Below are 11113 nucleotides of genomic sequence, written 5' to 3' on the forward strand. Positions count from 1 at the left end.
GAACCTCTAGAACATGTCTGTTCTAAATCTGTAAAGAGCACATAATACTTAAGTTTTCAAGCTTTTGACAGTAAGATAAAGGAAATAGGATATAAAAATCATTAAATGCTGCCTTCTCCTTGGCCCTGAAGTCCTAGATTCACATATGATAAACTACATATCACTGGGTCTAAAGAGATAATTTATGCTCTCAGATAAATGTTGAATGTGTGTGTGTGTATAAAATATTTATTTAATGTCTACAAGGACACTAAGGTAATATGTTTTTATCATTTTAATTTTGTTTTTAAGAAAGTTAAAATGATTTTAATACAACCAGTGAAAGGGCCTGAAAAACCCAAAGCAGGACTGTTGTTTTTAATTTTGAAAGAAATAGTTGAATGCAAAAATCATTGAAAGTACATAAAAACCACTAAACAAATTTAGATAATAAGAAAAATCTATCCTTTAGCACATAGTAAATCACCAGAAAATGGTCAGCTTATTTCCAGATGGCTGATGTCTAAGACACGTAGTTGTTGAGGAAATACTGTAAAAATGAGAAACACAGAAAGAAAAATCTGACTGCCAGGGTCATACAATTGATCCGTCAGGGAAGATGGAGATTTAAAGTTTGTTCTACCTGCAGCCTGACCTGTGACTGGATCTGTCAGACCTCTTGACACAGCTGCAGGCCTGCAGTTCTTTCCTGCTGTATTGCTGGCAAGCCCCTGAGAGAACGAAGCATTAAGAAGCCTGTTTAATTTAATGACGGCATCTAAAGGCAATTTTGATTTCACCACTAGTAAATATTTATTGAGTGCCAGGAGCAAGAATCAGAGAGTTGGGTTCCTTGAGGTGTTCACTGCTGGTGCTGGTGTTTGCAGTTTGAGGGCGCTGGTCCCTGTAGTTCTCCTACTGGCTCTGACTGACCACCCTGATGGGCTTGTGCCATTCACATGGTTTTCTCTCCTGCTTGCAGTGGTTGGAGACGAGACCTAACAGACAGGTGTGTCCAGTTTGCAAAGCTGGCATCAGCCGCGACAAGGTGATTCCCCTCTATGGCAGGGGCAGCACTGGGCAGCAGGACCCCAGGTGAGGCCATGGGGCCCCTCTCACACACACTCCTCCCCTTGGACACGAATTCACTTCTATTCAGCACCTCCTCACCCCACCCTTTAGTTAGTGTTTACAGACCCTCCGTTTCAAGGCACTTGGCATCCAGATGGGAGTCAGCCAGGAGGGGAGGGCAACCAGGTTGCCATTTGCGGGACTGTGATACAGATGTGCTGTGAGCATCTGCCAATGGGCAGGCACTATGCTAGGCAGCGCACAAGACACCACCATTGCAAGTATGCAGAGTGCTGTGAAGGAGCCTGGGAAGCAGGGTGTCCAGCAGGAGAGTCTGCAGGGTGGGAGGTGGGAGGTGGGTGCTGTAGCAGTGATGTCTAAAGTCTGGGGGGAGGAAATGGGGGTCTGGGAGGCTTTGTGGAGTTTGAGATTTCTGGAAATGGAGGCATTCTGTTGAGAACCTTCATGGTGTGGTGCTAGAGTGTGCACATAACACACCCACGCACACTTTTCCCAAACTCCCAACAGTGTCTCTTACCTTCTTCCACCCCACTCCAGCATACCCTGTACCCAGACATATTGGACTTCTCTTAAAGGGACTTATTTATGCTTTCACCTTCATGAGCCTTTGTATTTGTTGTCCATTTGCCTCTTCTGCCCTCTCCAGTCCTGCTCAACCCCCTTCTCCTCCTCTAACTTCTGCCGTCTTTTATGAGCAACCCTAAAGTTACCTCCTCCTTAAAGTGGCCTTTCTTCCCCACATTAGTTGCTTTCACCCATGCCCCCACTCCATTTAGTTGACACCTCTTTTAAAGAAGTCCCTTCCACGCTGTAGTGTGATTGGTTGTAGCCCCCTTTAAACCACGAGCACCTCAAGAGTAGGATCTATCTTCAGTCTTGGTAGCATCCTGCCTAGCGCCTGATGGATAACAAGCCCTCAGTCCAGTATTTGTGGGATGAGTGATGGAAGGGGCTAGGACCCAGAGGTCCTAGAGAGAAAGAATAGTGTAAAGTACTTGCTCAAGAGTAGTGGGAGGTAAAGCTGAAGGTAATGGGGCAGAGCAGAGAGACCCTGAATCTCAGCCCTCTCTGCTGACAGGCTGTCTTCTGTTTGAATTTGGATTTGGGGTTTTTGACATCCGTGACCCAGGTCCAGGAAGGTGCCTGGCTGACAGTTGTAACCAATCTGGGTATGGCTCTCTGTGAGAAGAATAAGCTGAGTGCAGTCTGATGAGCATCTTGTAACAAATGGATTTTCTCCCTAGTTTTCTACACACTAGGGAAAAGCAATTGCATGTAGAACAGAGTTAGTATTTGGTTTAATTTGGCATAAGTTCATGTGCCGGGCATGAAAGGGGGCCATGGCCCTGACCCTGTTGGTGAAGAGCTCCCCCACTCAGGGAACAGGTCAAAGCATTTTGTAATAGACTTATTTTACACCGTTTCTGTTTCAGAGAGAAGACTCCTCCCCGTCCTCAAGGACAGAGGCCAGAACCGGAGAACAGAGGGGTGAGGAAGATTCTAGGAGAAGGCTTCTAGAACTGAGCCCATGGCTTTAGAAGTTTCCCTCTCGGCCCTACATTTTTTCTCCTTGATTATAAAAGTAAAGGAAAATTTGCAAAATACAGAAAGGAAAAGAGGGGAGAAAATAACTTATAATCACACCATCCAGAGATAACCAATGGAAACACATTGGTCTATTTTCTTTTCTATTTTTCTATGATTATCTATACACACACAAATTTTATAGATCTATTTGTGTGTGTGTGTTTTATAGATAGATGTTTGTGTATACATATATTTTTATTTTTACAATATTTGGCTCCTGTTTTGTAACTCTCTTTTAAGATTTTATTCTTTCTATATTTAGTGCCCTCTGTGTGCTGGGCCTCATTCTAAGCGCTGGTAATATATCAGTGAACATAGTTAAAGATCCCTGCCCTTATGGAGTTCACAGGCAGACCTTGGAGATGCTTCAGGTTTAGTTCCAGACCGCCACAATAAAGCGAATATCACAGTAAAGCAAGTCACACAATTTTTTTGGTTTCTGAGTGCATATAAAAATTATGTTTACGCTATAGTCTTATTAAATTAGCAATAAATAGCATTATGTCTAAAAAAAAGTGCATACTTTAATTAAAAAATACTTTATTGAGGACTTCCCTAGTGGTCCAATGGACAAGACTATGTACTTCCCAGGCTCTGGTTCCCAGTGGAGCATTAGCTCCTAACCCAGGAATCCGAGGCCCCAGAAAGCCAGAGGCCCTGACTGTGAAGACTGCACATCAGATGTACACGCCAGTGCACATCTCTGGCGTTTACAAGCACCCACAGCCACCGGTGATGTTTTTTGCCTACTCTGCCCCAGGAACATAAACCTACCAAATGTGAGGACTTGTGGGATTGTACAGGTGTTGCTGGAAGGGAGGCCGGAGGGCCAGTCCTCGGATTTGCACTGAATGAAGTGGTGGTTCCTGATGAAACAGTTGCACCTTCCTGGGTAAGGCAGCCTTGATCTCAGGAGCCCTCAGACTCAACCAGGCTAGCTCTTAGTTGGAGGCTTTTCTGCACTGAGGAGATGGAAACCAGTTTTCCTTCCCTGTAGGTCTGCCCTCTTAATAGCTGTTAGGCTTTATAGGTAGTGCTGCCCGTCAAGAAGTTTGGAGCTGGGTGCCAGGCTATGCTCAGTAGGGATAGGGAGCAGCCACTTGCATGATTTGCAAGAGACTCACAAATGAAGGCCTATCAGCTCTTCGTGGAGAGCAGTTAGCCCAATAATTTTTCTTTTCTTTAATTATTTTTTAATCAGTTGTTCTAAGGATCTACCCAGGGATGCAGAGGAGAAGAGGAATTTTTTTAAGATGTTCACAGTAATTAAGAGCATGGGTTTTCAGACCATACTGATCTAGTTCCAGATCTAAACTCTACCCCTTACCAGCTGTGTGACCTTGGTCAAGTTATTTCACCTCTCTGAGCCTTGGTTTGGTCATCTGTAAATGTGGGTGATCCTAATGTAAGAATTAAATGCGATTTGAGTGTACTAGTGCTTAGCACAGTGCCCAGCACAGAGTTGGCACTTAGAAAATAGGAGTTAACCTATTTACAATATTATGATTCCTTCCGAATCTTTTCATGTGAAAGATGATGCAGTGTAGAACATATTGGGCTGGCCAAAAAGTTCGTTTCCACCATCTTATGGGAAAATCTGAATGAACTTTTTGGCCAACCCAACATTATAGGGAAAAAAGGCTGAGGATGATACCAAACTGCTGACAGTGGTCATTGGAGGGAGGGGTTATGAGGTGGAGGGTGAACAAGGAGACCTCTGATTTTCTGTGTTATTTATTCCTGTAATGTGTTAATTTCTCATAGCAAGCATATATTACTTTTGTAATCAGGAAAGAAAGTGTTTTGAATTTTTAAAATTCTCTGTAACAATATTAAAAGAAAAATCTTAGGGAAAATACTTATCCATGTCTTTTCCACCTACATACATATTGTCACATACTTGTGACCATGGTGTTCAAACAATTTTGTCTGAAAGCTTGGTCATAAGAGTTTTTCTGTGTTGCTGCATAGTCAGCGTAATGTATCGAAATTTTGATCATGACCTCCATTGTTGGCCAATTAAAGTTCCACTTTTTTTGCTCTTATAGATAATGTGTAGCTTGTTCTATGTTCCCTTGTAATTGGGTATAAGAGTTGTTGACACTTTGGCTGTTATAAAGCATGTAGAAAGTTTTATTGGCTAGTGTGGGACTCTGGGAAGGAACCTGGAGCTCTGAGAACACTTACTTGCATCAGCAGAGAGTTTTACTTTGGGTCAGAGCCAGTCCTTTCTGGCATTCATAGCTCCTTAGCTGGGACCCCTGGATGACTAGGAGGGCGGAGGAGCCGCCAGGGTTCCTCTGCCTTGAGATCTAGATGGGAGGAAAAGCGGGTGGGGAAGAAATGCGGGTGCCACACCTAAGGTGACGTGTGACAGGTGAGGAGAAACCTGCCTGTTCTGAATTGCATTTCTTCTACACAGGGATTTCAAGGGTTTGGATTTGGAGATGGTGGCTTCCAGATGTCTTTTGGAATTGGGGCATTTCCCTTTGGCATATTTGCCACAGCATTTAACATAAACGATGGGCGGCCTCCTCCAGGTAAGACCCTATTCTCTTGGTGATTTTGCTTGAAGACTCCTAGGAATTCAGCAATATGTAGGATAATCAGCCTTTTCAAAATGTGCTAAACTCTTTTCCGATTACTGGTAGTCATGGTAATGATATTGCACACTTACCAAGTATTAGGCACAAGCAGGTTCAGAGTGCTTTCCATTATAAACCTGAGATCCCCACGATGAGTCTGTGGGATAGATGTGCAGTTAACTCCATTTTACAATTCAGAAAATGCTTAGTAATGTTTTCCAAGATATAACCCATGCCCATAAAATGAAAAAGTATATACTCTACCCAGCTGAGTAAAAGCCTAGTCCTGGGCATATACCCCTGACTTTGACCATTGCGGGTGGGGAGGGGCCAGGTGACTGCAAGGAGTCTGGGCCTCCCTATTTTCTGGCATCTCTGGCCAGCTTCCCTCAGGACACACGTAGGGCTGGTCCTAAGCCCCAGCCCTTTGGGAACCATGCCTAGGTCTGCCACCTGCTTCTACCTTTCTCCCTCCAGCCAGCTTGAGAGTGCTGGCTGCAGTTGGTGTAGGGCAGGGCAGTGAGGTAGGTGGCCTGGGCTCTATCGCAATCTGACGCCCAGGCCCAGATCCTGACCATGGAGCTGCAGAGCTGCTGAAGGCGGTTGAGCTCTGCTTGCACTCAATGGGGCCTCGTGTGCTGGGCACAGTGTGAGGTACAGAAGGGACCAGTGCGTGGCTCCTGGCCAGGAGCTTAGGCTCTAGGGACAGTAACCTCTCCTGAGCCATCCATTTGTCCCCTGCCCCCGGACCCAGGTGCTTGGCACATAGCAGACAATCGGTAAGTCTTTGTTGACTGCCGGCCTGCTTGATTCCATCAGCGCGCCTAACTGGGGCGTAATATAGCACCAAGCGATCTTGGGACTGCCCTTCCTTACCTCATCTGCCTCAAAAGTTTCTCCTCTGTTCGCATGCTGTTTTATCAGAGGAAAGAGACCCCAAAGGGCCAGGCGTGCTCTGCTCTGAAGGAGGGACAGGGCCCCGTGGAAGGAGCATGCACCTGCCTGCTAGTTTATTTCCATCCATCCTGGTCCAGGGCTCACCCGGGTTCCCCAGGTAAAGAGAGTTCACAGCCAGGCTGTGAACTCTCTTTATCCCCTTGGCACACTCAGACAGTTTTCCCTTGTTGTGTGTGTTTGGTACAGTTTGCCCATCTGGGATGTAGTTTCTCTTAACTCTCCTTGCCCCACAGTCAGGACAAGGAGCTCTATGGAGTAGCTTTTCTCAAAGCAGAGAGGAGTGGAGACCCAGATTCTCAGCCCACTTCTGCCCCTAGTTTGCTATGGATTGAGGGAGACAGGTCGTTTTTGCCTCTCTGGGCTCTAGTTCTCGTGTCTGGAAAAGGAAGGCACCTCACGCGGGGCTCCCTGAGACCCCTCTTGACTCATCAGTGCCAGAATCTAGAAACTCCATGACTCGAGAGGCAGTGTGTGGAGAGGCTGAGAGCACAACTGTGGGCTCTCCGCCAGCTCATGAACCTTGAGATCTTAGGCAGGTCACCTCATACCTGTGCTTCAGTTTCTTTTTACACAGAATGGGATAATAATGCCCAACAGGCAATAATGTGTATACACAACAGCACACACAAGATGCTTAACAAATAGTAGCTTTTATTTTTCCCTCCAAGACTTTCCTGGTTTATTTGCACCTGGAGACAAAACCCTCTTAGGACGAATTGGAGACTTTGTCCTCATTGTTAAATTTTTATAATTTGAATTTTGTTTTGCCTAATATTATTTGGGGTTTGGAAATATTTTTAGTGTGCAGGATTCTGTTGTAAAGAGATGAAGGTTGATGCTCTCAACTTCTGACTCCAGTGGGCAGGGTGTGCAGCTGCAGCATTCTCACAGCCTCCCTCCTCCCTCCTGTCCCTCCAGCTGTCCCCGGAACGCCCCAGTACGTGGACGAGCAGTTCCTGTCACGCCTGTTCCTGTTTGTGGCCCTGGTGATCATGTTCTGGCTATTGATTGCCTAATGCTGGGCTCCCGGCCTACATCCATGCAGGGCCTCTGGACTGGTGACATGCCACCCCCACTCTTGATGTTTGGCTTCCTGGCTAATCCTGACCTCTGGAATCAGTGGGGTCAGTGACACATCAAGGAGTTTTGCTTCTCCATCAGAGCTTTGGGACTCAAGACCAGTTGTTGAGGACCCTGGAGTGAGGCCACTGCTGTAAACACCTCAGGCCTTGGCATTGAGTCATCTCTTATGGGTTACACCGTGAAATCCTGTCCCAGCCAGCTCAGCAGGTCCTGACTCTGCACAGGAAAGAGGCAGGAGAAGAGGAATTGTCAGTACAATTTCACCTGAATTTAATATTAAAAAAACAAAGGGACGAACCAAATATGGAAACTTTTTTACATCTCTTTAAATACCCCTTGGTAAGTGGCCTCTGAAGTCAGTGGGACTCCTCGTATAGAGAGGTTCCCCTTCCAGATCACAGTGCTATTCTGTCCTATTTCCTCTTCAGCAGAGATGCAAGAAATTGCTGTCCTATTAAGATCATAATTGCCGCAGCTGGAGCTGGAGTCAATTCATGAATTCACCAGGGACCCAAAGATCTGTTGCCTCTGGGCTGTGCTCAATGTCTTTGGCTCCAGAGTGGCTTGAATGACCTCCTGGTTTCCTGGCGTAGATTATCCCCAGAGACATGTGGTTTCCCATCAGTTTTCCCCCAAAACTATGCACATCTGCCTCCCTGCCAGAGGGTACCCATTCTAGATTACTGTTGAAGCCAGGACGGACTGCATGTTAGGAAAGACCTGCAGTTGGGACCCAGGTGGGATTCGGAGCTCAGATGCAGGAACGACTGAACAAGCAGCCTTGTCCCTAAGGCCGCAGAAGCTCCAGGTGCATCCTTTCCCAGACCCCACAAAGGAAACTGGGAGCCTTGTTGAGTCACCCCAGCTGCATGTTGAAGACCAGACCTCAGAAGCCAAATTGTCCTTAAAGAAGAGGCAGGGAAAGGGGAGACCCAGCATGTGACTCTGATTTTGGTATGGTTTGAAGACCTCTTGTGTGTGTGCTAAAACCAGAGAAGCACGCTACTCCAGAGCAGGCAACCCCTGGTGGTTTGTAAAGCCGGGCGCAGAGCCCAGGGAGCCTCAGCACAAAGATAGGATGTGGTCTGCCTGTGGAAGTCTTCCCCTGGAAACTTTCAGGGAAGTCATTCTTCCCAAGCCCTTGATTTGTTTTTCAACTTCACAAGCTGCTTCTTCCGAATTTGACTGAGGGAGTGTGTTGCCAGCAGGAGAACAGTTCACCTGGTGGAATGGTTCTCGCTCTGCCAGTCTGGCATCTTCCTAGAAATCCAGGCTCTTCCAGGAGACCCTTAGGGTAGGGGGAGATGGACTTACTCTGAGGGCCTCTCTCTCACTTCACCAGTCCACACTGCTCCTGAGTTTACCCGCAGCAATAGCCAACAAGTGGTTGAAAGCTCCACCTAGTGTTTGTTCTAGATATGGTTCTGCATAGCGTGTGGAAACCAAGACCTTGAGGAAGATGAGGGAAGCCCTTCTCCTCTCTCCATTGCACCCCCCGCTTCCCCTCTTACCTTTCAGTGCCAGAGTTCAGTGTTTAAACAGACAAAATACAAGTATTGAATAGGTGGTTCATTTGCCGAATCCATTTGGTAGGAATAAGCCACCTGCTTTACGGTGTGCCTGATGGATTTTAAAGATTCTCTGGGCACCCACTCAAAAGTGCTCATTTTATCACCTGGAAATCCCAGGTCTGATGGGCCTTGGTTTCTCAGTGCAATGGCCCCACCTAGTGATGGGAGAGAGGACTTCAGTCAGATGGATCGAACAGAAATGGGTTTCCAGAAGAAAGGTTAAAAAAAGAAGGGTTGTAGGTAGGAAGACAAATAACTTTGACCCTTTAACGAAGAGGAGTGAGCCCAGGAGAGCTCCACCAGCAAAGGCATCCCAGGAACCTGTTAGCAAAGCCAGGTTGGCCATGTGCCCTTTGATTTTGAACCTTGCAGGTCCCCACTCATGCTCTGCCAGGAGCTGGGGCAGGAGAGCCGACTTGGGACTGCTGGCCCAGCCCCGACAGGGAGGCCCCTTCCCAATGCCCCCGCAGGCTCACCACCTCACCCCTCTGCTGAGGCATTTTTCCTTTCTTTGTGTGTGTTTTCTATGTTCTTGGCCCCCAACCCCTCCTGCCACCTTTGTGGATTAGGACCAGGTCCCAACCACAGTCAGAAAATAATACTGTGTACACCTTGACCAGTCACTAATTTTCACAGTTGTAAAAGTGATTTGATTTAGAATTAAACAAATGGTTTTACATAACTGTGAGCTGTGGACTTACTGTGTCAGGGGAGTGGGGGGGAATGGGTTGAGGACTGGTCTGGCCTCCGCGAAGATTGAGGATGAAAGTCTTCAAACACCCATGGATAATTAGAAATGAGAAGCATAGGCTGGAGGCCTGGCTTCATACACAGCCCCACGCAAGGTGTGACCTGTCTGACAGGCAGACCCAGTCCTTATAAGTGTATGGAATTCTGAAGGTTGTGGGCTGCCACCCTGGAGCTTAGCTTGTGGCCAAAAAGAGCCTTGAGGAGAAGCAGGTTGTTCCGTGTCAGCATCTCTCCCCACGTTCTTTGACAAGGCAAGCTGGCCTCCAGCCAAGCCCTCTACCTGTAATGGGGCGTGCTGCTCCATAAGGTTCCGTGAGGTTCTCAGCAGAATGTGAGATGGAAGATGGTGATATTACAAACCTGGCCCAGCCTTGGGCTCCCCAGCACATCAGAGCTACAGGTCATCCGTCTGAAAGGAGTTCTTTTCTCCCTCTTAAACTTTGACCTAACAGTTATCAAATTGAATAGTGCCAAGACATAGTAGGAAATGCAAAGGTAAGGGAACTCCAGGAATTCATAAGCCCAGTAAGAAAAGGAAACAAGACACAGAAGTAGAACAGGACAATAAGGCCTCCATGTACCAGTTGTTCAACCCCAATAGCCATCAACTCAGGTCCAGTCTTGTTTCATCCCCACCCTGACACTGTTCCTTTCCCGTACCTGCACTGTTTTGAAGCAAATTCTAGTCATATCTCACCTATGAAGTATTTCAATATGCATCTCAAGGATTTTTAAAAATATAACCAAGATACTCTTTTATGTACCTTTAAAAATTGATGGTAATTTCTTAATATCATGTATCCAATCATTGTTCAAATTTTCCTAGTTGTCTCATAACTCTTGTACAGTTTGAGTTGAGATCCAGATTAGATCCATACGTTGCTATTGGATGTCTCTTAAGTCTGTTACATCTGTAGGATCCTCTTCTGTCTCTTTTCTTTCCCTTGCAGTTAGTTTGTCCTGTTCAGTTTCCTACAACTTCACTTTTGCTATTTGCATCACTGTGGTATTAACAAACTCTTCTCACTCTTATATTTCCTGTAAATTGGTTGTTAAATCTACAGGCTTGGCCAGATTCAGGCTTGATTTTTTTTTTTTTTTTTTTTTTTTTTTTTGGTAAGACTATGTCATGAGTGGTAGTGTATACTTCTTGTTGCATCATATCAGGAGACACAATGTCTGGTAGTCCCTCTTTGTGATGTTAGCAGCCCTTACTGATCATTGTTGAGAACAGCACTGTCCAATAGAATTTTCTGCAGTAGTGGAGATGTTCTCTGGCTGCACTGTGCAACACAGTAACCACTAGCCACATGGGGCTATCAGGCACCTGAAATGTGGCTAGAGTACTGAAGAACTGAATTTTTTATTTTATCTCATTTTAATTTAAATAACCACGTATGGCTAGTGGCTACCATATTGGACTGTGCAGATTTAGGTTAGTTCACAGGGGTTGCAAAATGATATAATTGAAAATAACAATGTGTTAAGCGTTTAGAAACAAGACTGCAC

General features: G+C 46.0%; 1 protein-coding gene across 3 annotated transcripts in view; it reads left to right on the top strand.

The window, feature by feature from the left end:
* RNF185 (ring finger protein 185) overlaps positions 1-9536 on the top strand; it is a 28333-nt gene extending 18797 nt beyond the window's left edge. For 2 of the 3 annotated variants that reach the window (XM_082667644.1, XM_082667645.1), the window contains exons 4-8: positions 962-1074; positions 2505-2559; positions 3419-3550; positions 5081-5198; positions 7119-9536. In XM_082667644.1, the coding sequence (XP_082523770.1) occupies positions 962-1074; positions 2505-2559; positions 3419-3550; positions 5081-5198; positions 7119-7216 (516 nt within the window). In that variant the 3' untranslated portion in view covers positions 7217-9536. The remainder of the gene's footprint in view (positions 1-961; positions 1075-2504; positions 2560-3418; positions 3551-5080; positions 5199-7118) is intronic. The other variant, XM_082667646.1, reaches the window with a different exon arrangement.
* The last annotated feature ends 1577 nt before the right edge of the window (positions 9537-11113 follow it).

This window comes from Grampus griseus (genome assembly GCF_964374135.1).
Source record: "Grampus griseus genome assembly, chromosome: 12".
In the NCBI taxonomy this organism is placed as follows: Eukaryota; Metazoa; Chordata; class Mammalia; order Artiodactyla; family Delphinidae; genus Grampus; species Grampus griseus.